This window comes from Amia ocellicauda, chromosome 8 (genome assembly GCF_036373705.1).
Source record: "Amia ocellicauda isolate fAmiCal2 chromosome 8, fAmiCal2.hap1, whole genome shotgun sequence".
NCBI classification, from domain to species: Eukaryota; Metazoa; Chordata; class Actinopteri; order Amiiformes; family Amiidae; genus Amia; species Amia ocellicauda.
In genome coordinates, this window is record NC_089857.1 from 37,010,595 (window position 1) to 37,036,414 (window position 25,820).

General features: G+C 38.8%; 1 protein-coding gene across 1 annotated transcript; it reads left to right on the forward strand.

The window, feature by feature from the left end:
* Positions 1-1,353: 1,353 nt before the first annotated feature.
* ythdc2 (YTH domain containing 2) lies at positions 1,354-25,537 on the forward strand. The gene is made up of 31 exons (XM_066711286.1): positions 1,354-1,445; positions 2,774-2,936; positions 3,046-3,136; positions 3,561-3,757; positions 4,424-4,626; positions 4,727-4,893; positions 5,044-5,146; positions 5,504-5,660; positions 5,985-6,092; positions 6,752-6,900; positions 7,592-7,727; positions 8,072-8,198; positions 8,600-8,665; positions 9,311-9,489; positions 10,257-10,353; positions 10,667-10,754; positions 10,857-10,937; positions 11,030-11,112; positions 11,570-11,675; positions 11,943-12,062; positions 12,151-12,423; positions 13,561-13,687; positions 13,825-14,030; positions 14,492-14,687; positions 15,567-15,673; positions 16,139-16,431; positions 20,063-20,240; positions 20,815-21,018; positions 21,821-22,003; positions 23,121-23,210; positions 23,957-25,537. The coding sequence occupies exons 2-31, from the start codon at positions 2,780-2,782 to the stop codon at positions 23,960-23,962; spliced, it is 4,278 nt and encodes a 1,425-aa protein (XP_066567383.1). The 5' UTR covers positions 1,354-1,445; positions 2,774-2,779; the 3' UTR covers positions 23,963-25,537.
* The last annotated feature ends 283 nt before the right edge of the window (positions 25,538-25,820 follow it).

Here is a 25,820-nt window from a genome sequence, read left to right on the forward strand (position 1 = left end):
ACTGTCTACAACATTGTAACAGGGTTACAATTTGGATGCTTATTTTGTTTGCATAGTTTCATATTTCATATTTCATATCATATTTGGTTTTATATTTATTGATTGTATTTACATGAATAAGACTGGGAGCATCTACCTATTTTAAATACACTTTGTTTTACCCAAAAATAAACACTTAAAAATATTATGTGCCAATTTACCTGATATAAAGAACGAGTGGAATGTCTTTTGCATGTGCATGTTTGAATTTGATTTCAATTAGTATTTTTAACCTCACACTGTGCACCAAACTTAAATTGCAGAAATGTTATAGTTTACACCCATGGAGACCTCGAAATTAACCTTTGAGGGCCTGTAAAGTCCACAGAAGCAAAGATCTTTGATCTTTTCATTAGTAGCCTTTGACATCTCCTTTTAAACCATGCTACATTAATGAGTAACTTTCATGTCTGACCTTTCTTTTTAGTTGCAGTTACCTCAGCCTTCCCTCTGAAAGTGTTTCCCATGTCCACACAGTAATGCAACTGTGTACAACTAAATTCTATACTAAGTGTTATCTAATGATAAAGCCCATTCTTTTGCCATATGTTTTTCAAACAATGTTTAGATAATACACATACTGTGTGCTTATATATTAAACCATAATCCTTAATAGCTCTTTGTAGGCTACTCCTTATAGAATTAAAACCTGTAAATACGGAAATTAATTGAATGCATGTAAGCTGTATTTAGAATAATCACACTGTTACGATGTGCACAAGAACAAGTCCTTTTCTATATACCCCCTTTATCAATAGTATTGTGCTTTCAAAATGTACTTGTTTTGTGCATATTTACATACTTTCTTCTTTGCACTTATTCTAACTAATGAAAAGTGTAATTTAAACCATGCATTAACAGAGCAACATACACATTTTCGGTGTGCAGTGCCATCTAGTGGTGGATATATGAACAGTATTAATTATGTGCAGTAGCTTGCTTAAAGATTTTCATATTTGTAGTGTTTAGACATACGCAGACATGTACTTTTAGTATTATTCAGAAATACTGCCTTTTCTATACAGCCTTACTGTTAATACCTCTCTCCGTGCTGTTTAATAACAGAAACAGCGAGTTGTACTTTGACATTGCTAAAATCCAAGTGGGTGCAGCTACTGATCTTGGGTCGCGTTCACGTAGCGCAGATTTCCGCATTTCTACGCTGCTCCACCAATGGAATCGGAGGAATTACGCACATCTGCGCAAAACTGTGCAAATGTGCAGTCTGGAATCTCTCCTGAACTGCGCAGCCGGATTGGTGCGCTCCAGCCCCGAGGCGGGAGCACAGGAAGCTGGCAGTGACGTCACGGCCGGGTTGCTGGATTCGTCTTTTGAAACCGGAGAGAAACAGCACAACAGCGGCCAGAAGCCCAGGAGCTGAGACGGTCCGGCCGGGCCACTGAAAGGTTAATTTGTGAATTTTGTACTGGACAACTACGCCCTTACACGGGATTTAGAGAATGAAATACCCACACACACACAGATGTATATTGAGAGTTTGGTTCCCCTCAGTTGCACACTGGTGTCTTCGCTCAGTACGGCCTTGTTGCCGTTTCTAGTACAGCAGCAGCAATTGACATTTTTTAAATATAGCTATTATTAGCGTAAGAATTGATTTGCTCCCACATTTTCTCTCAGATCAGTGTTGTTTTAAAACTACGCTAATAGCGTGTGCTGGTGTGGTCAAATGGCACGTTTCTTGAATTAATAACTCGACTTTACTTGGGCAGGGAAAACAAGTATGACTAATTGTAACACTCATTTGAATGATTGAACTTTGTTGTCAAATATTGCACTTCAGATTCCAAAAAATGCGAATGAAACGGCACATTTAAATAAGACGTAAAATACATTAATGCGTAGACTGAAATGCCAGCACTTCATATATATATATATTTTTTTTTGTCAATAGCGGCAAATCTGACCTTATGACAGATGAAACGGACGACTTTGAAGAGAGGTGCAGAAATGCTCCTCAGCGCAGTGTTTTATTCGTGGGTTATCACAAGGCTGAGCTGAAACTCAGTCATTCATTTCCCTTTGAACTTGAGCTGCTTTTTTCACCCGATTCAAGCTCAGCTCCCAACATAGTGCTTTGACATGATGCCCCTGATACATGTGCAGAAATAGTCTTGACAGAATGAATGTGCAGATGCTCCAGGTATGTGAGCTTAAAATGAGAGACTCAAACCCATGAGACTTGACCAAGACCAGGCAGAGACAGTTGTATAGTCCAGGTTAGCCACCACGCATCCATGGGCGCAGTATACATGTGAGCCTTGTGCATGAGGGTCTGTCAGACATTGCATGATGCTGGTTTCTGTTGCTGTCCATCATGCAACAATATCTGTTAAGGCAATTCATGTTAATATTGTATGTCTCTGAATCAACGAGTTGAACAATACTTCTACCCTTATATACATTTATATGAATTTTGTAAAACATAAATAATATGGTATTAAGACTCCCCCCCCCCACCCCCACCCCCTTAATCTATCAATTACTTTAATGGGCAAGCAATGCTTTTATTTACAGTCTGTTTTCAATGAAGTTGTGTAATTCAGTTGATCAAGTTTGCCCAGGTGGGTGGCATTTTAATTTACAGATTTAGGATCAGGACTTGGGTAACTCGATATTGACAATTAAGCTTACAGATCTCGTGCGATTTCAACTGTATTTAAAAAATAATAATAATAACAAGAAACGTTACTTTTATTCTGTTTGTCTTTTTAAGATCAATATGTCACATCATAGCAGCGTTTCCCCCAGGCCAGCCATGGCCCAGTCGAACCACTCTTCCTCGAGAAGCAAAGGATTAAAGGATATCAGGATTGATGAGGAGGTGAAAATTGCAGTGAACATTGCACTGGAGAGATTTCGATACACTGATCAAAAAGGTAACGCATAAACCGTTTACTCGTTAAAGCCAAATGCTCTTCCCTTGTGGTTGTTCATACACTAAACTTGAGTTTGGTTTCCAAATTTCTTCTTTAATTGTCGTTACAGAAATGGAGTTCCCATCCTCCTTAACGAGCACAGAACGAGCATTTGTCCATCGCATGGCGCAGTCTTTGGGCCTAATTTCTAAAAGTAAAGGGTGAGTTTTTATACTGTGACCTATTTATATTTGATAAAAATGTAATTTTAATTAGTTTGAATATAAATGTGGCTTATTAAAAATAACAAACTGCATTTAAGTTTTACTTTCAAATGTATAGCTACTAGTGATCAAACTGCAATCATAAGTAATCTTGTTTAATAAAATATTATACTGAGCTCGGATGTGATTAGCAGTGGATTAAATCTTTGTGTGCAATTTGTTAAGATTTAACAATGGCACAGGGAATTTGGATTCATGTTTCTCCTACGACAAACAATTTTCTTTCTCTCCCTCTCTCTGTCTCTGTTTTGTACTGCAGTAGCAACAGAATATTATTCAGTTATTTACTTGTGGTGTGAGATTTGTGTCTTTAAAATAATTAAAAAGCATAAAAATCTGATTAAATATACTGCCATTTCAGAAAAGGGTCAAACCGATTTCTTACTATAAAGAAGAAGGATGGTTCAGAGGGAGCACAGTCCATAATGAACTTCAGCTTGACCCACAATGCTAAACATGTCGTACGAAATCTGCTGCAGAGATTTCCTGTCACAAACAAAGAGCGCACTGACCTTCTGCCCAGAACTGAGCGTGGCATGTCCCTTGCTATTGAGGCTGGTAAGTGTGTTTGACACACAGATACAACCTTGTTACCATGTCTAACAGCATTATTAATTGTCATTTTTTAAATATAGCTATTAGTATAGGTATTTATTTGCTTCTACATTTTCTCTCAATTTCATGATTATTTTAAAGAACGCTAAATAATGTGTGCTGGTGTGATCAAATGCTGAAATGGCAGCATTTTCATGAAAGGTTTTTCACAATGGCCAAAAACACTCACTTTATAACAGATAAACTACTTTCAAGAGAATTGAAAAAAATGTTACAGTGTAGTGTTTTGCATGCTAAATTATTTTTTCATTTTCTTTTGAGCCTGGTAAGTTTGTTAAACACTGCCTATTATCCATTCAAATAACTTGAAATGTTGTTATAAACCTGTGATGGCAAATCAAAATGAATTATACTTGATCATCTCATTATTATATTTGGAGATTCTTAATTTTCCAATTGAAGGAAATGTTTCTCATTATGTGTATGATGTGTTTTGTAATGTATAATTTCTAATGAAGTTGTATCAAGTGCTAAGTGACATTTATTTGGTTTATAGCTCAAATATGAAGTAACAGGGATATGAATTTAGTTGTCTGCTCAATTTTGTTTATAATTTAGATTGATTAAAATAAACATGAAGTTACTTACTCTTCCTTTTCATTTTCTCAGACAGTGGAAGAGACAAAAACCGCCTGAGTGGGCGTCTCAGCAGTGGCTTTCCTCAGGTGCCTCCCAGGAGGCGAGTCTCGGAGTTGGATTCCTTCAGGTGCTCACTGCCCGTCTCTGAGAGACAGGAAGAAATTGTTAATATTATTAAAGAGAATAGGGTGGTATTGATAGTTGGTGAAACAGGATCGGGAAAAACTACACAGGTGGGTTCTTCTGAAGTACATACAAAGGTGCTAGAGATGGATAAAAATTGGTATATTGCCTTTGAGAATAACAGCTGTCATGCATTCCTCTCTGTTTCAGATCCCCCAGTTTCTATTGGATGATTGTAACAAGAATGCAATCCCATGCCGTATTTTCTGCACTCAGCCACGGAGGCTGGCTACCATTGCTGTGGCTGAACGAGTCGCAGCAGAGAGGGGTGAAAAGGTCGGCCAAACCGTTGGCTACCAAATCCGACTGGAAAGCAGGTATTAGGCATGAAGAAAATAAATGGCACTGGTGCAACAAGCATCAACAGTTGTTTAACCAATCAAACAAAAACACCTGCAGAACACCTTTTTTTTTTTACAGTAATCTTATAAAATTATATTTTATTTATAATGAGTTCTGTTTTCCAGGGTTTCTCCAAAGACACTGCTGACCTTCTGCACGAGTGGCGTACTTCTTCGTACTCTGATGGGCGGAGATACAGCCCTGTCGACCGTCACACATGTCATAGTGGTAATCTTTCACTTTCTGCATTTAAGCTGATGCTGTAGGGGATGGCATGAATGAGTAACATGGTAGCTTTATAATAGTATTATATCTGTGTAAATCACCTGAGTTTGATTTGATTTTATCATAGGCTTAATGTGAAAACTATAAACTCAATTCTTCTGTGAGGCAATAGGACAGATGTTTAGTCCATAGAATGTGTTAGATATTCAGTCCCTACAGTGAAACAGATCTCTGTTAATTTATTTTTCAATCAAACCCAAACTGATATATGGTATCTGTTTTTAAGAATACAGGCATTCTGCTTGAATAAGAAAAGGTAGACTCTTGTCTGATTAACCAAGCGTTTCTTCTCTAAATTAGGATGAAGTACACGAGAGGGATGGGCTCAGTGATTTCCTGCTGACTAAGATTAAAGACATGCTGCAGGAGCTGCCGTCTCTCAGGCTGATTCTGTCCAGTGCCGCCCTCGACGTCAATCTTTTTATCAAATATTTTGGCTCATGCCCAGTTGTTCACAGTAAGTGAATATCTTCAAAACAACATGTTTGGTTTAAATTATCGTGTTTTTTGGGGGGGTTATGATTGTTTTATCTATACATATAAATTGTAAATCTAGCACAATATTGTTAAAATACAATTCTCAATTTTGTCAAATTACTATCATAGGAAAGGAAAATGTAAGTAGAAAGAAAGCACTATAAATTGTAGGGAGAATAAAACACATTAATTGTACTGTATGCTTCTACTTCACTATAATAGGTTGAATAAGCAGTGTTTTTTTGCTAAACAAATCTGTTTTGTATATATATGCAAAATTCTCATAAAATGTGTTTTTTATTAGTAAAAGGAAGACCATTTGAAGTTAAAGAACTGTTTCTGGAAGATATCCTCCGAACAACTGGCTATGCAAATAAGGATATGCTGAAATACAAGAGGGAAAAGCAAAAAGGTGAGGTGAATCATTCTTGCTTGGGGAATCTCAGAGAAAACAGCATAAAGTATTGATTCATAACCCTCTCAAGACAATTTGTAGGTGAAACAATGTTTGTTTTTCAACTAGAAAATGGACACTGCAACTAACCCTTAATTACTGAAATGAAAGAATAATGCATTTTAAGATTGTTGTACAAGTCTTGCTTTCTAAGATGAGCTGGACAGCAATACATTGCTGTTTCATTTGAGTCAGAATGTTTGTGCACCCGTGACTGCCTGCAAAGAAATGTTTAATAAATACGCAATACAACTATAGTAAAACATTTGCCTTCTTGGGTGTTATTTTTTACAGGGTAGTTTACATTTTAATAGTAAACTAGTGAAAAATCTTAGTTGTTTGTCAGTAACAGTGACCATAATTTGCACTGGCGGTGTGCCTGCGTGTGTACATGCATAAGTAAGGATTATTGTGTTTGAGTTATAGTCAAATGTGGCTTGTTAGTGAGTTGAATAACTGCTGCAGTGTCTTAGTGTAAGCTTGTGTATACTTGTTATATACATACAGACGTAATGATTAGATTATGACAGTTCTGAAATTGGTCATTCATACGGTCCTTAACACCTCATAATATTTATGACATTCCAGTGTTATTCAGTGTGTGTTTCCCTACGCAGAGGAGAAGCAGCAGACGTCGCTGACAGAATGGTGCAAAGTCCGGGATACTAACGCCACGCCGGAGGCTCGGAGGGACAAGCCGCCCTCCTGTGCTCTACAACACAATGACCTGCTTGATGATGGTGGAGACAGTGTATTCAGCCAGCTGGTACATTTCAGTCCTGAATCCATGAAGTTGGCATTTGTTTCTGCAATGGCTTTGTCTCATTTATATATGGAAATTAGATGTACTCTTTTCTAAACAAGTATTTACGTTATTGTGTGCTTTGCGTTGTGTTTGAATCCTGAATTGTGTTATGTGAGCAGAATAAAATGTGCACACAGTCACGTAAACAAACATGTGCAATCCGTGTGCTGCACTCCTGTAGACAGTGCTGTGTGATCATGGGGACGTTGTCTATACTGTACATCGGACTGATTTGTATGCCTTTCTACAGCAGAAGCCACAGTAACGGGAGTAGGGAAAACTGAATGAGCAACTCTTGATTTTTAATGAGAAACTAGAAGATGTCAGTCGAGCGACATAAATAACACATTTGCAGATAAATAATGTAAATCAACACTGTAATTATATTTCTTGGGAGATCTGAACAAATTACTTTCAAGTTATTTTTTGAATGTGTTTGGCATGAACCTTTTTGCATGCACTTTTAATTAGACTAATTGGTTTGGTTAAGGATTTGCATAATGTAATACTTACAAGGTGCTGTACATCAACTGATTGTGAATTGACTTCATACCGTAACTGAAACCTCAGCCTTAAAACACTTTCCCTTGCAAATCATTTCCGAATAATCCATTGGAGAAACTTTAGTGTGTTTCTGTACTTTGCAATGCAGAGTGAGAAAGATGTCGCCTCCTTGGAGCCCTGGCTGCTGAAAGAGATGGATGCCTGCATTTCTAACATCTTCCTGAATCAAGATGCCGATGAATTTGTCCAGCTGTTTAATCTCATTTTAAGTGAAAATGTCAGCGGTAAGCATGAACCCTTTTTACTCTTATAGTCTCTGTATTCCCTTTGAATCTTTACTTTTGCTTTACTTTTTAAAGATGTGAACACTGAAATTCAAGGTAACGACATTTTATACTACCTTTCAGATTGTAGTAATTAACTCCGAAACAACAAGCACACTCACACATATGAAAACATCTTGATAGGTTGTAGTTTGAATGTGCTGAATTTGAATATTCTGTTTTATAGGATATGCTTCTATATTAATTGCCCATTGGAACTAAGGGAACAAAAATATATGTATTGAAATTCAGATGCTGTGTTTTCATCCCTTGGTGGTTTGTCATTGTGCACTGCCTTCTCCTAGTTGATTACAGACACAGGGAGACCAGTGCCACTCCGCTGATGGTCGCTGCTGGCAGAGGATTTCTTAGTCAAGTAGAGCAGCTGCTTAGTATGGGGGCCAATGTGAATATCAAAGCATCCAATGGCTGGTAAGAACTGCAGTGTAACTTCTGTGGTTGTGCAATTTATTGTATGTTAATGCTGTGGAGTCTTATAACAGATGTTACTATCCCAGTTAGATATCCCAATTTTTTGCTCTGCATTTTCAAATCAATAACTGAACAATTAATTTTCCTACAATAATATTTATATAATTGTAACCAAATAGTCCATTATGTTTTTATTAATTAAATTAAAATAGCTTTTTCAAAACTATTGGAAACAGTGCTTAGTATGTATATGATTTTTAATAACATGCTGAATTTTCTCCTTTAACTTGCTTTAAAGTCAATGTCTATTTTGAAAATATTTTTGAACTGATATTCTTAACATTACAGTATCTTACAGCAATTACAGTTGTCCATATTGTTGACTTTTTACGATAATCCAGGACAGCACTGGACTGGGCTAAGCACTTTAGCCAAACTGAGGTTGTTGATCTCCTTGAATCCTATACGTAAGTACATCTGTCATGGAAGGATTTTCATAGTTTTCTTTTCTAATTGTAAAATTGATGACTCAGGAAGGAAGATGTGCCAGTAAATGAAACGTGTCAAATCTTACATAAATCTTGCACCGTGGTAAATATTCTGACACTTAATATTAATTGTTTATTTTTTTAATCAATATTGTATTCGTTTTTGAAGTACAGCAAGTAAAATTATACATTTTGGGTTATATGTCTGAGTACCATAACTAAATATCAAATTATCAAGGGATAAATTGAGCATATCAGCCAGATTGGGGGTATATCTGCCTTTCCATGAAAACAGTTCATATTAAATATTTATTTGTGCCATAATAAAGAAAACAGACATTTAGTATAGCTGTAAACAATTAACTGGATGTATTGCAAAATCATAAAAGCATGCGGGAAGAAAAACAAAATGCATAAACAATATCTGAAGTACCTTAGGCTGCCAACATTTGCTTCTTCCTGGAATTTAGCTGTAATTGACCACTCCATTGATTTTACAAGAATGTGACCACAGAGTTAAATATGTAATGCTGGCTAACACTATTAAAAGAGGAGATGTAATCCTGTTAAGAAGCCCTTGGGATTCCATTCATTCTGAAGTGTTGTTCATGTCTCTGCTTGAAGCTCTTCGTTAGAGGCTGGAGACCTGGACGAGAGCTCTCTTGTGCAGGCGCAGAGTGGAGACATGAGTGCTGAGGATCAGGAACTGCTGAAGGTTTACCATCACAGCTTTGATGATGAGAGAGTGGATCTGGATCTCATTATGCATCTCCTGTACAATATTTGCCAGACCTCTGATGAAGGTAAACAGTCCTCTGCCCATACTTCTGGTTTCTTTAAGGTTGTTAGTTGCTCTTCCTTCAATGCAGGAGTACCAGACTCCAGTCCTTGGGGGCAGCAGTGTGTGTTGGGGTTTGTTCCAGCCCAGCTCTAGGCTCCTTAATTGGTCTAATTTAACAATTAGCTGGATGAATAGAACACTTCTCTCCAGACATTAAAGTTTTCGATAAGTCTACCTGAGTAGGCTGAATGATGGCTGCAGCCCCCCCTGGATTGGAGTCTGACACCCCTGCTTAAATGCAGTCACTTTGAAACTTGTGGTGGAATATGAAGGCTATGGTTTCCCTGACATGATTGTCGCCACTGTTTCACATATTGTAACCCTGGTTCATCTGATTGTATTGTAAAAGAGTAATACATTTCGGGCTGGTTTCATAGACCCAAATTAACCCTAGTCACAGTATACCCATTTTATTTTAGATGGAGTACTCCTAATGCACACTGAAATGCCAGAAAATTGCAGGCAACGTTTTGCTGGCATTTGTGACTAGGAACCTTGCCGGCAATGACCCATTCACACAGGCCTTGCTGGCAACAAATAGCCGGTTATTTGTCTAAATTGAAAGAGAGATTTAGACGCAGGTTATGAGAACAATTGTGTATGAATAGGTTGAAGGATACATTTTGCTTTCCTACAAAGATTGATTACATAATTGTTTATAATAATAATAATAATAATAAGCTGTAAATCCATTATTGACTTTGTCAACATTATTTATTTTAAATGTAGGTGCAGTTCTAATTTTCCTACCAGGGTATGATGAAATTGTTGGACTTCGAGATAGAATCCTGTATGATGATAAAAGATTTGCAGACTACTCCCAAAGGTATAGAACTAGAGCACTACAGTCATTTTAAAAATTTCTTTTAAAATTCTTATCTGATATTTAAGCTTCTGTGGCTCTGGTTAAATAATATAAGCCTTCTCTATAAGGTCAAATACTCATTTCTGAAAACTTTGACATTGTCCTTTTCTAAACCACTTGTTTGATGTTAGTTAAAGAGCATACATATCTTAGGTTTGTCTGTCTTCATTGTTAAATTATGTGAGATAATTCTAGGCTATTGTGTTGCAATATATATTGGAAGCATTTTGTATTATTTGGAAAAGACTTGGCTTTTTCTGCTGTTCAATTGCAGGTTTCAGATTTTCACACTTCATTCCAACATGCAGACGTCTGATCAAAAGAAAGTACTTAAAAACACACCTGCTGGTGTCCGTAAAATAGTAAGTACACAATGACAGGAGAGAGAAAAAAAAAAAAAAACAGATTTAGTGATGAATTTCACTTTTAATGGCTTTGGGTCTATTTTGTCTTTCTTATGACAGATTCTCTCAACCAATATTGCAGAAACCAGCATTACTGTCAATGATGTGGTGTTTGTCATCGATTCTGGCAAAGTCAAAGAGGTATCTCTCATCTGCTTCAGTCAAATTCTTTCTGTTTCGCCATCGTTATGGAAGATTGGTTTAATCTTTTCCAAAAATAATTTGTTTTGCAGAAGTCCTTTGATGCTCTCAACCATGTGACAATGTTAAAAATGGTATGGATATCAAGGGCGAGTGCAATCCAGAGGAAAGGAAGGTGCGGTGGGCTCGATCCATTTGTAACTGAGCAAATGTGGCCTAGATCAATACTGTGATAAAATCTAAAATCATATTGTTGACATTTTTTAATTCGTTGTCATATGCAGTGCATCAACAACTGCCATCTGCATTATTATTGCTCGATGAAAATATATTTTTTCCCTACAAATCTAACTTGGGTTTTACTTGAAATTATTATATGTAATAAGGTTTGCAATATTTGAAACAGATACTAATAGAATGTAGTGTTGATTTTTTAATGGCCCTTTAAATTAGTAGGACATAAAGATTGTAGGTAGAGTAATACTAGTGCTTTTGACACCCTGGAAATTATTTCACCGCTAGTTAACATCTCTGTCCATTGAACAGGAATGAAAGGGGCATGTGAGCAGCATCGGCATGCTCCCTATTCAGCCTCCTCAAGAAGTTCATGCTGTTCTTTTTGTGTTCCTCAGAGCGGGGCGCTGTAGGCCGGGCATCTGCTTTCATCTGTTCAGCAGATTGAGGTTTCAAAACATGTTGGAGTATCAGGTCCCAGAGCTGCTCAGGATGCCACTGCAGGTATGCCTGATGGGGGGGGTATGTATATGGTATGTCTGGTATATATGGTAACTTCCAAAAATATTATGTATGCTCCACAGTCGGTCTGACTCAACTTTCATACACATCTTGTTTGCATGGCGTTTCTGTGTTCTGCTTTCTAATCATAAAAAACAATACGTTTCAAATGAAAAGCTCAGGATATAAGCGGACAGAGAGGTAACGGACAGCATGGTCTCTGGCATGAATGTGCAGTGACAATCCAAACTTCTCCCTCCTCTCTTGAAGGAACTGTGTCTGCACACCAAACTGCTGGTTCCCATTACCTGTCCTATTGCTGACTTTCTTGCAAAAGCACCAGAACCTCCTCCAGCGTTGATTGTGAAAAATGCTGTGCAGATGCTCAAGGTAAGACTCGCAGTTACCAAAGCTGAGGGGAGTGAGCTTTCTCAGGTCCTACTTCCAAATGACTGACCACAACAACCATTCTTTACAGACGATAGATGCCATGGACCACTGGGAAGACTTGACGGAACTGGGGTATCACTTGGCCGATCTCCCCGTGGAACCACACCTTGGGAAGATGGTGCTTTGTGCTGTGGTGCTGAAGTGTCTCGATCCTATCCTCACCATCGCCTGCACTCTGGCCTACAGAGATCCCTTTGTCCTGCCTGTGCAAGCAGCCCAGAAGAGGGCAGCGATGCTGTGCAGAAAACGCTTCTCTGCTGGGACCTTCAGTGACCACATGGCTCTCCTCAGAGCTTTTCAGGTGGGACACTAGTTTCGTCCTTGACATCTGTAGCTGGTGGAACTGTGTAACTACAAGAGCTGTTTAAAGAATATATGGGGTCTTGGCTGAACTTGAGGGATGTTTAGTGTGCAGTATTGAAAGTCATTGTTGTCATTTTTCATCAGCACAGTCTCTTTCGTTTATTCTTAATAACCGTTTTTTCTTCTGTAAATCTCAAGCATAACTTTTCAAACCTCGTCTGAAAATGTCAGTTATGCTTTTCTGATTGCATATTTGAGATCTGTTTAGGATTTCTGTGTGTCTGCCGACCTGCATTCCTGACAGCTCGACATATTGATCTGTTCTCTGAAAGACCCTTTATAGCACTCTGTACAAATGGATTGCTATTTGGGAGCTGACCTAAATGGAAGAGTTTGCAAGTCAAAGAACACAAAACGATTACTAATTCATGATCTCATAAATTCAGCTGCCCATCCTGCAGTCTACGGCCTAAAGCACTTAGACTGGTATTATATCCTTGGTAACATGGGACTGGTGCAGTCTAATAAACAATGGGAACATTTGCACTCGCTTTAAAACCACAAATACAGTTTATTTTTATATTTTATAGTGTATGCTAGTTATTCCTGGAGATACACTATCTGGTAGCTTGTGCGTCATGCAGGACCTGATTTGCTCTGGGGGTAAAGTGGGGCAAAAGGAGAGTGCCAGCTGAGCCCTTGGGCTAAATAAGCACCATTCGTATGTATGACAAGGGATATGATGAAGTGCTGGCCCTTGTGTACTGGGAAATCGCTTCTTGGGCTGCATAATATTCAACTTTTATGATTCCATGCTGAAGAGTGTGTATGGGATATATTGGGGCACACTTGAAAGCATGCAAGAGATTGTCAATATATATATGTTACCAATGTCATGAACACCTATGTCTGCATAATATAGCCAATAATAACATGTCTAACGTCACTTTAGTCTACATCAGTGTGCAAATAAAAATGCTTGTCTATTTAATATATATTTCTTCACACAGTTAAGATCAGCCCATACATTTTTAAGGATTACTGAATTACCTGAACGTCCATTGTTTGTTTATAAAGCTTAAGTTTTTGTATTTGTTCATGGTGTTCATGATATTTTATCCATTGTGACTCGAAGGCTTGGCAGAAGGCCCGCAGTGACGGCTGGGAGAGAACTTTCTGTGAGAAAAACTTTCTGTCTCAAGCCACGATGGAAATCATCATCGGGATGAGGACGCAGCTGCTGGGTCAGCTCAGAGCCACAGGTAATAATAATCTACGGAAGCTGAATGAATCGCTTCCTTAAAGACCTCACAGCCCGTTAACTCTACGGCTCATTCAGGATTTTTTTTAAAAAAAATTTAAAATAAAAACACATCTAAAACTATCATTGGTCCTGCAGGTTTTGTGCGGGCAAGAGGGGGTGGGGACATTCGAGACGTGAACCTGAACTCGGAGAACTGGGCTGTTGTGAAGGCCGCCCTGGTTGCGGGCATGTACCCCAACCTCATCCACGTGGACAGGGGGAGCGTCATGCTCACGGGTTCCAAAGAGAAGAAAGTGAGATTTCACCCGGCGTCGGTCTTGAGGCAGCCACAGCATAATAAGGTAAGGATGGTGCTTCTCAAATGACCCTCAAGGTGGTGCTGTTCGATAGCGAATTATGCTTAATCTTTTCTCTGTATCTATTTGATAAAAGTTGATACAATCAAGAAATTGCATACTTATTTCTCTGAAACATTCCTTTGTAAATTTAGATGGATTTTATATGGAGACAGATTATAATATTACATGAATGGCAGCTGTTTAGTATACAGATATATAGTCAGGCATCTATTGCATATCTGCTTAAAGTAATAGAAACAGATGAAATACTGACTTCTTTCTCACTATCACTTTTAGTATTCAAGCAGAGATTAATACATTGGACTGGGGTTCTAGTAGAGTGTGAACACAATATCCTGTGTGATACCTCTTTTCAGTCTGAATTCATTCATTAACTTTATTTAGTACATTTAAGACTGAATGTGAGCTCTGGGTTTGACATGTTCCTGTTTGTTATTTTTCAGATTCCACCAGCAAATGGTGAGGCTGCAGCCGTTCAGTCTCTGCCTACAGACTGGCTTATCTACGATGAGATGACCCGAGCTCACAGAATCGCCAGCGTCAAGTGCTGCTCTGTCGTGACTCCGCTTACAGTGGCGATATTTGGTGGGTGTGCAAAGCTGCCCAGCACGGCGTTGCAGGAACCATCAATGCAGAGAGGTACAGTGGAGATTTTTTTAAAATTTGCTTTTAAAATGTCATCTGCGAGCTGGTGTTGTAAGTGCTGTTTGTCAAACTATAAAAAGGCCACATTTATGCTGGTTTAGTCTGACGCTATAATCACATTGGGGTAGTACAATTTTAGGTTTACGGGACAACGAATATGAAAAAATACTTAAATGTATGTGCTTAAAAATACAAATGTCATTATTATTGGAAATGCTAATTATGATTTAATGTGACTTGCCACTGCAAAGCTGTACTTTGCACACACACGCACTCACGTCCTTCGAGTCTGAGCTGTGTAGGATGCCAAGCCTGTTACTTCTTTATTGCATGGTGAATCCATAATGCCAAGTGGATCTTGAGTGTAAGCCAGAGGAAAACCACTGCTCCCCTGGGCCGAGGCTTTTTTTGGATGATTCACTTGAAATTCTATAACGTGTTCCTTATGCTATGGTGTGTTCCCTGTGATTTTTTTTTTCTTGTGCCTACTGAGATTTTCTGCAAAATCCCTGTTGCCGCAGAGTCCTCTATAAGTAAGGTTGGGAAATGCAATTATTGTTGCGTAATGCAGACTGTAAATTGTGCATTGAAGCCAGTACCATGCTCCCCTACTTTATTTCAAAAGTGACTGATGGAATAAAAGGAAAAAAGGAACTAAGAAACTAATTTTATAAAACAAGAATTGCAAAGAACAGTGTTTTTGAAAATTAATTCAAAATGGATAAAGCATAAAGAATATATGGGACTCCTTGTGGGATAAACAATTAAAATATGTCTCTTACTTTTCCTAGTTATTACTTGAACTGGGGTTGCAATGAATACATGCAGTCAGTGTGCAAGTCCTTATTTTGATGTTTTGTTTTGGGATGGCAGCTGATGGCATTAACGATAGCAGTGACAGTGAAATGGAAGATCGGTCTTCCACAAACATGGGACATTTAAAAATCGATGAATGGCTGAATTTCAGACTAGATAGTGAGGTAAGGAAACATAAGACCTATTATTGCACTTTCTATTGTTAACCCTGGTGTTTTTGACTGTAAGTCTGAGAATAAATGGACATTCAATTCCCTAATATATGGTTGGTATTAATTTTAGAAGTCTGTTTACACGTAGGTTCTGCTTTAGGTTAGATTTTTCCATTTAGTGGTTGATCTTCTCAGAAGTACTGTACAATCGATCAGATTGAAGCATGGAATCCTGTATCTCTTAGCACTGCTGATGAATTACCATAATGTATGAAAAGGGACATATATTTTATATTATATGTTTAAAGATGTATTATACAGGGCCTTTAAGTTTCATTAATGACTGAGATTTATTTTATCTTCGTCATCAGATTGCATTTGTGATTGAAATAAGTACTTTTTGTGCCATGTCAAAGCTGTGATTATGTTGGGTTTAGCACTAATGCAGTCTGACGGATGTGTGTCTTGTTGCTGCAGACTGCCAGTCTAGTTTTCCAGCTGCGGCAGAAATGGCACAGTCTGTTCCTGCGCCGAATACGGGCCCCTTCAAAGCCCTGGTCTCAGGTGGACGAGGCGGCGATGAGGGCCCTGATGTCGGTGCTGACAGCTGAGGAGCACGTGGCCGGGCTGCAGCAGCCCACCGGGATCGGACAGAGACCCCGGGCCGTGTCATCTGAAGAGCTCGCGCAGGCGTCTTCCTGGAGATCCACAAACAGTTGGAAGAGCTCAGCTGACACAGAGGTTCCAGAGGAGACTTCAAGTGGTGATAGGTGAAGATATTCTGCACTGTGTTTCTTTTCACTCTGCAGGCCTGCACTGTCCAGATAAGGAAAGGCAGTGTAGTCCTCTCAGGGAACAGGGGAGTAAATGTGTTCAGGCTTGTCACGTTGCTGCTATCTTGTGGTGTCAGGTCGGATTTGTATTGGATTCTGCAAAAATTCTGCCGTCTACTGAGTTGGGGACATGAAAGTTCATGGATCAGATATTTAAAAAAGAAAACGCCTTTCTTAATGAAGATGGACCCATATGGCAAGTTGGCAATGCAAACTTAACCAACTGGCATTCAAGAAAACAAAAGCAGATGGTACTGAAAGACATGCCCTACAAATTCCAGGATCAAATCTATGCCCAGTGTTGCATTTACTGGGCCATTAGCTTAATTTTTCACTCAGTTTAGTCTTTATGTAATTTCAACTTGACGTTTGGCATTAAGTAATACGTTTTCACTCTCCGTCTTGTTTCAATAAGTTATAATCTAAACATTGCCAGCAAGAATGATTAGTGGGTAGGAGATTTTGGTTCATTACCCAGACCAGTGTTTCTCAATCATTTCAGGCCTAAGTATGTCTTAACATACTTAAATGTTATAATGTTTCTTAAATGTTAAATGTTATGTTATATGTCTAAAGATCACCTGTATCATTTTGTTTTTGTTTTATCAATGTTTAGTCATCATTACATTGGGTATCAAATTACATTTCTCATTTACTATAAGAATTTGTCTCATCACCAAAAATTCTAGTTTCTTTTTTTTTTTTTTTGGATGCTCACAACATAATTTCAACATAGCACTTTTATAAATGCTTTTATTTTTTTACAAAAAGCCTTGAACTATGTGTTATAGTTTTTTAAAGGCAAACAATGAAGTTATCGGTTGTATGGTGGATTATGCAAGAAAGAATGCAAGTAGTATATTTAAGATAATGAAAACAAAAGCTACAATCCATGCTGAATAATGTCTTGCTGTTATCTGGGTCAAGGACAGTAGGATCGATTCAGATTTGGAAATGCCCAGTATAGCAGACTTAATTACTTTCAAGCTGTTTGATGGATTTCCTGCAAGCTTTCATAGAATGATTGTTCCTTGTTAGATGTATTACAGCTGGAAATCAAAGCAGAAGGATAGGGCAAAGTTTTTTAGTTGTTTTTTTTCCAGTCACTTACTTGTCTAGTAACTGCATTATCTAGGCCTCTTTAGGGATCATCAAAGTATCAGCACCTTTTTACTCTTTCAGCGATTCATCACTGTGCCACCAGTGAACTAACTGTTCCTAAGTACTGTTATTTAGATTTATTTCAAATTAGAATCTTGGGTAGGAAGAAGAACTGAACTATTTAGAAAACGGAATCGGGAGCATCCTGAAAAAGATACAGTTCTGTGCATGTCAATACAACATTCAGTTTATAGATAGAGGTAGATATTTCTCTGAAAATGTAGGGTACTAATGCATATGCAATTTTTGGATGAAATGAAGGTCCCCAGTTGTACCAGCTCAGAAGAACCCAGCTGGCAGTTTTTTTTACGGCTGTGTTTCAGACGCACTTTGTAGCATTTTGCAGTGAACCACTCTCTGATCCTGTTGATCTCCACGTATAAAAGATCAGGTTAAATGTCCTGACCACAATGTGCAAAGCTTACAGCAACCCACTGAGACCTGTACCGCTATTGTTACACACTGCAAAAAACAAAAACAAAACCATGCTTCACATTGACAGGACTTTTACCCTTGAGTACCTTCCAATATAAAAAGTAACAAAATAATAATCCTTAAACTGCAACCCTGAAAGTAATGTGTTTTCCCAGCAATACTTCTGTCAACACTTTTAACTAATGAAAACTACATTGTGCCTGTGACTGGGAGAGACAATTCAGTTATCTTTTATTAAGAAATGGGGTGAAGCCAAAGCAGGGCTGTGTTACGGACAGACTCAATCCATTGCAAGAGTTAATGAGGAAAGTCTTTGAAGGGCCATCCATAAAATCTGTTAACGTCTTAATGACTGGTGACATGAAAATGATAGGTTGTGTATGCAACCCTGGTTTCTGCGCACTTCCGTAGGAACCTGATCGAAATGTCACTCTATCAAAGCTGCCATTGGCCCCTGTGCACGTCACTCAGAACAGGTCCCTTCCACTTCCTGTTCCATGAAACGTGACGTCAGTGCCCTTTTTCCGGGAGCCAGGACTCCTGTGTGACCTTGCAACCCTTGGGCAGTGCTTCCTTTTTCAGATAACCGGGGTTGCATACACAACCTATCGTTATCTTTCAAGTCAGAAGCACTGCCCAAGGGAGAGGGGTTACTGTATAACAAAACCATCGCAAGGGAGATGGCAGCGAGCTGATAAGGGAGCTTGCCCCGAGGTGCCCCGCTAGGGGTCTCGGCAACACAACTCCAGACAGTAACCTCAGGGGCCCTGTAGGGCCGCACCTGAGACGCCCAGGAGCGAGGACCGTGGTCAGGCTCTTACCGGGAACTGTCTAGAATCAGCATATACAAGGAGGGGCTACAACTCTTACGCCCTCTGCTCACAGAGTAGCCGAGCTGAACAACAATATAAAATATGTACATATTGCGTGACAGCAAGACCTTCATGCTGTCAGCGCGCAGCACAGGAGCATCCAACTCAACTGAATAGTACAGAGTGGAAGAGCTCTGTTGTGCTGATTAATTAGATTTTGTACAAACAAACTACACCACGGGGTGCAGGAGCCTGCTCATGTGCCACATGTGGGACATCAGAGCGGTGGCAGCTTGCTCCGCTAGCACAGCTAGAAGCAAGGCCACACCAGCTTGACCATGTTGTGACAAACAACCTATATACATCACGGGGCGCAGGAGCGCAGCATCTACTACAGCCACATGCTGTAGTACGGGCGCAAGCCGGTGGAGGAGCACCTCACTCGGGCGAGATCCGTTACGACACACCGAGGCTCAGGCCAGGCAGCCGGGCCTCGGATGTTACTGTGGAGGAAAAAGCCCTGTGGACGAAAAACCAACACAGCAAGCAGTCGGAATATATAAGGCACTATATAAACACTACTATTATTTTTATAAATAAGTGTATTATTTGTAGTCGAAACTGAAACCGAAGTGCACCGGAGCCCCAGAGCGCGGATGGAACAGAGTCGGATTAGCTATCAATAATAATAACTAAACAATACAAATAGACACAGATGTAAATGGTGGTGACAGCACAGCCATGAAGCCAACCAACCGAATAATAATAATAATTATTGTAAAAACTATAATAAGGTCTAATGCACGGACAAGACACAGCGAGCTCACGTTCTCGGGTCCAGGCGAAGTGGCAAAAGAGGACAAACCTGCGCTGACATCACGTTTTATGGAACAGGATGTGGGAAGGGACCTGTTCTGAGTGATGAGCGCAGGGGCCAATGGCAGCTTTGATAGAGTGATGTTTCGATCAGGTTCCTACAGCAGTGCGCAGAAACCCCTCCCCCTTGGGCTTCTGACTTGAAAGATAACTATTTTTATCTTGTGTGAGATTTTGCAGTTTAATTTGAGATTTAAAAAAAATCTGATATCCAGTATATTGCAATTTTATTTAGTGTAAAATAAGGTTGTTTTATATAGCTGTCTATCCCTGTGCAATCTTAGGGCTCAGAGGACATCTCCATCTCCTGCATTTTACCAGCCGAAGGGTTACAAGGAGAAGGGGGTCCTGCATGCCAAGAGAAGTCCTGATGACAGGTCTGATCAGTCATCCGTGAAATCAGCAGACAGCAACAGCTACCCCAGTCCCTGTGCCAGCCCTTCAACTCCATCCTCAGGGAAGGTAATTGACCCTTTAACATCAGGGCCTTTTTATTTTTATCTACGTCCTTGGAAAAGTTTCTTGACAGTTTTAAATTATAAATAGAAAGCACTGTTTTTAATTTTCTGTGAGACTGGAGGGCATGTGGCCTTGACTTGGTATTTCTTTACCCATCTCCTCAGGGAGGCACCATTGCAGTGGCTTTCTGTAGTCAGTCTTAAAGGCTAATGTAATAATTGTATTTGTGGGCTTGCACCTTCTTATGCTTACAGTTTATTGCAGTGCAGAAATAGTGCTAAGAAATTAGCTCCTTCACGTGCATGAGCAGTCATGTGGTATCTTTCGTAACCCACTGGTGGAATAATCTGTTACCATTGAGAACCATTAAAGATGACTCATTTGAAAAAGGCTGCTCTTGGACTACAAGCACAGTGTGTGCTCTTGGGAAAGGTGCTGCTTAAAAGTAAGCAGCATGCAGTAATGATATGCCTTGGGTAGCATTTTTTAATTGACATGGCTATATTTAATGAAATAATGCGACCGGAGTAATGACTGTTAAGCCACCTTTAAATTGTGTACTCGGCTTGTGTTGTAGTGCTCCAAGTCACCCTCACCCAGGCCGAGCGTGCCAGTGCGCTACTTCATCATGAAAAGCAGTAATCTCCGCAACATCGAGATCTCGCAGCAAAAGGGCATCTGGTCCACCACACAGAGTAACGAGCTGAAACTGAACCGGGCATTTGGGGAGAGCAGCATCGTGTTCCTCATCTTCTCTGTGCAGGGATCGGGACACTTTCAGGTGAGTGTGTCCAATCACTTCAGTCACACTTTCTTCCATCAATTTCGGAATGATTCAGAAACTGGGTAAAGCCAGGTGTTCGATATCGGATGCTTAAGAGTGCCGTCACCCCATCAGCTCAGTGGTGCACGGGAAGCCAATGATAATGCATCTAGTTGAACTCGCTCAACTCCTGAACGCTTGGACAGGTTTATGCTGGTCTCTGGGGCACCTGGCTACAGTCAGCTGGATTCATATTAGAGATCTGCATGCTGAGTGGCGTGTACTGCATTGTGACAGGAGGCTTTCGGCAGATAAGCCACTATACAGTCCATGTTTCTTTGCAAATTGTGGACTACATACAATTTGTGTCCACATCTAATGTTATTGTAATTTTATTAAAAAGCATTATTTTGAATAATGCTACTTATGTTTCAGTCATGTGTCATTACTGTGCTGTAATTCTAAACTTAAAACTTACACCTTATTAAGATTTAGTCACTGCAGGGTCCACTATTTCTCTTGTACTTGCTTCACTGACAAATCTGTGAATGAAGAACCTTCACAAAGCATTTCTGAAGCTACTGGTAACTCCCCTGACATTTGCACCATGCTGTGCAAGTCCAGATGGAGACTTTCCACGTTAGTAAGAAGTGTTATGTAGGCTGTATCTTTTTTTTGTTTGTTTGAATCAATATCCTTAATAATCCTGAAAAAGTTATGTAAATCTGGTTATATCTGATTTTCCAATACAATATTAGGTAAACTCTTGTTCAGTTCACTGTGCATTTCTGATGTAAGATGAGTGTTTTGTGTGTTTCAGGGTTATGCGAGAATGGCTTCGGAAATAGGGCATGAAAGAAGCCAGGAATGGGGCTCCACAGGCCTGGGAGGGATTTTCAAGGTGGAATGGATCAGGAAAGAAAGCCTTCCATTTCAGAGTGCACATCAGTTACTCAACCCGTGGAACGACAATAAGAAAGTGCAGATTAGCAGAGATGGACAGGTGAGTGCCAATCCAACTGTAGGAGCACTTCCTATTCATAATGTCATATTCTTCCTCTATAATCTCAGAATACCTGCCACCTTGATCCTACCAAGATATGTGATTTACCTTATTGCTTTTTAGAAACCCATTTAGAGATGTACATACACAGTAGTATGCTAGATCATCTGCTTGTCACCATCCATTCGGTGTGTGTGTGCGTGTGTGCGCGCACACAGTCACATGCTGCTTGTCAGTGATTTGCCGTGCCTTTGCCTGATGGGCAGTCATAAACAAACCCTAGAATCTTACCCTGCATATTGTTCAATCATTTTACTTTGAGCTTCCTGACAAGAAGCCAGTGCTTTTTGTACTATGAAAATGACTGTGATTAAGAGACTTTCTACAAAATACAATGAATTGTTAGCCTTGTAAATCATTTCAGTATTATTCTCAAGACAATTACAATATTGCAAAGTTAGGGAAATGCCTGCTTGGCTTATTTATTTCCTTGTTGGATTTAAATCATGACCCATTTTGCTCTGCATTTTAGAAAAGTACTATTTGAAAGCTAATCATAATTGCTGTTAATTAATAACCTAAGTAGATAAATAATTAAGTAGAGAAAATGCAGGGTAAAAGATTTAATCACATTTTACCTGTGTATTATTAATACGTATAAAATGAGTATTTGCTAATACATAAACCTGTTCCTATTATTTTGTATTCAAGCCATGAGTAATCCAGTTTATTTTTATTTTTAAAAGTTACAATAAACAATTATTCATCCCCTTTTTATTCATACAACCTTCTAATAGCCAGTTATCTACTGCCCAATCTGATGCATCATAACACCCAAGATTTTTAAATTGTAAGAGACAGACGCTAAACAGCCGTGTCCTGGAGAGTCACAAAACTGTAGGCTTTAATGGACTCTACATCGTCGATCATAGAATGTCTTGCTAATTAACTCCAGTAACCGAATGGGTTAAATAGTTAGTGGGATAAAAAAAACAGAAGGTTCTATCATATAAGCTGTCCAAACTGTTTGTTACAGAAAGTAGTAACTGACTCAAATTTGACGCCTTATATGAGTCTAAATGTGTGCTAATTAACGACCGACTGGTTCAATGCACAGGAGCTGGAGCCCCAGGCCGGTGGGCAGCTGCTGCAGCTCTGGGAGCACATGGCTGGTGTGCGGAAACCACAACATGGGGCATCTGTCGAGGTATGTGTTCATTCCAGACACCGCAGTGCAGGCCTGTGCCCGGTGGCAGATTTTTTACTATCGATATACCCATGAAGAATTTAGTGCAGAGGCGGGGTGGGTGTTCCGGAATTCTTAATAAGTGGGAAGACTCTTCAAATTCACTTCCCAATTCTGTTGTATTGCTCAATCTAACAGCAGAACTACACAAATACAAAATTATAATAATATTAACAAATACGCACAAACAGAATAACATTAAGATTTGAAAGAATGATGTGTGTATGACTCCATTGCACATTTGTAAGTGTTATAAAGTTGCCTTTAAAAGGAGCATTGGAGAAACACTTTTTAGGTTGAATATTCTTTTTAAAGAACGATGTGTGCTTTCTGTGATGTTTTGTGTGGAGGTTCTATGCCACAAATACCAACATATTGACTACAACAATGATCCATTGGCTGTTCATTTAAAAACAATTCTTCAGTGGAGCGTCATTCCAGATCACATTATCAAAGCGGTGGAGCCTAAATAAGCATCCCATCCTTTTATAACAATACTGTATACTACAACAAAATAAAATACCTAAAAATGGTAAAAAATAGGATTACTATAATAGGAAACGAATGTAGGTGGCTCGTGGTTTTGCATGTCTGTGGCAAGAGATCCTTTAATAGATTTTGAAACAACCTTTAGATATGCCATTGCACATACATTATATAAGGAAATGTTACAGGAACTGACTTTAGTTCCTGTCTCTCTTTTGCAGTTTTAAAGCACGACACTCTGTGTCCAGGAACTTGAAGATATTACTTCCTCAACGGAGGAGGCTGTAGCATTGTATGTGAAGATAAGTGTGACTGAAGAATGTAACTTGTAATTTACCTTATTTCATTGTTTCTTTAGCCTGTAAAACAAGTGCTGTATCACATTTTTTAATTTAATTAAATTCTTATGCATTTACAGAGTATCGATGAATATAGTTCATACTTGAATATATGTATATTTCAGTATATTGAACAGCTTCTGTACAGCTGTAAGTAACATATTTGACTTTGAAGATGCTGATACATCTTTGCAGGTTGTATACTCTTTCATACTATTGCAAAAGTGCTTTAAATCTGTTCAGGTTTTGCCTTTTATTTTTTGTTTTTTTAATGTTTTTTATTGATGGGAGCTCATCTTCTAGATAACAGTATGTTCATGCTTATGAACTTTATAATTCTCTAAGTTCAAAGTTGTCCTTCACAGAATATTGGTGAATACCTTGTGAAATGGAACATTGGTTTGGACTTGAGATTAATTTCAAGGTGTATAACAGGGTTATAACTGACTGTGATGTTTTGATTTTTTTGCACACTTAAGAATTGTGTATGAAATAGCACCCTATTATTGAGGACCATGCATGCAGATTGTTAAAAATAGAGCTTTAACAACATTCTTTTAATGAGCATTGTAGCATTCTATTGAATAAGAAACTGGCACCTTACATGAGCTTTAATGTGTAGCGGTGGACAAATGTATTGTAGCGACCTGATTTACACATCATCATTTCTTCCCCTTCATTTGTATGTCAGATTGTGTGGGAATTAATCAGCTGCCAAATAGCTGGCCCCCAAAGTCCACAGCTAATACTGGTGGGTACATTAAGATTCTGTACAACAATTTAGAGATAACAGTCCAAATCCATGCATCTGCCATAGCCGGAGTACCTGAATCAACAGATACATCAGGCAAGAACACAGGCTAGATTATCCTAAATTGATTGGGGGGGGGGGAGTCACAGTCTCGCATCTGTGGCACTGTTGTCTTGGAACATTGCCATTGAGATTCACAAAACACTCTTGGAAGTTCAGTTTTAACCTTCTCTGTAGCATCTGAATGCGTTGGTGCCATTGAGGAATTGTAAGCAGCCCACTCCTTGGCTGGAGATTAGAACCCACACTGATGAAAATGTTAAAAGATGCAATCATTTCCTCTATCACTGTATAAGGTGGGTTTGTGACTATTTTATTTTTTATTTCAGATTTTATTAATACATTGGAGTGATAAAAAGGGAAAAACTTAAATACCAGTACAAGCCAACTGTTTTGATAAATGATAAAACTCTTCCTAATATTTGCATCTTACCATATAATGCTAAATGTAAATCTAAAAAACAACAGAAATGCTAAAATCCTGTTTGACAACATTTACACTTCAAAATGTTATAATGGAATTGGAATGGTTGATTTTTTTCTAATCTGTTGTGCGTTACTTCTGTTAACGTTGTGTATGCAATAATTGGCTTGTCCTCAGTGTTATGTTTTTAGTGTTCTAACAAAATAAAACCTTTCAACAATGAAAGCAATTACAGTTGTGTTTCTTTGAATGAGTATGGACACAACATTTATCCATCATAGAATTTCTGTTCACTTGAAAATCAGGATTCTAAACATAAGCAAACTGCTCAGCTGGTTTTAGTTTTTGGGGGAGGGTGACTTGCCAGTTAGTTTAACATTTACCATTGATTTACAGTTGAAATATTGTCTCTATTGTCTACACAAGATTAATCATAATTCTGTATTCTGTGTTAAAAATGCATGGATCTAATTTAAATCTATTTTTCTATTTAATGCAGCTTTCATTTTCTT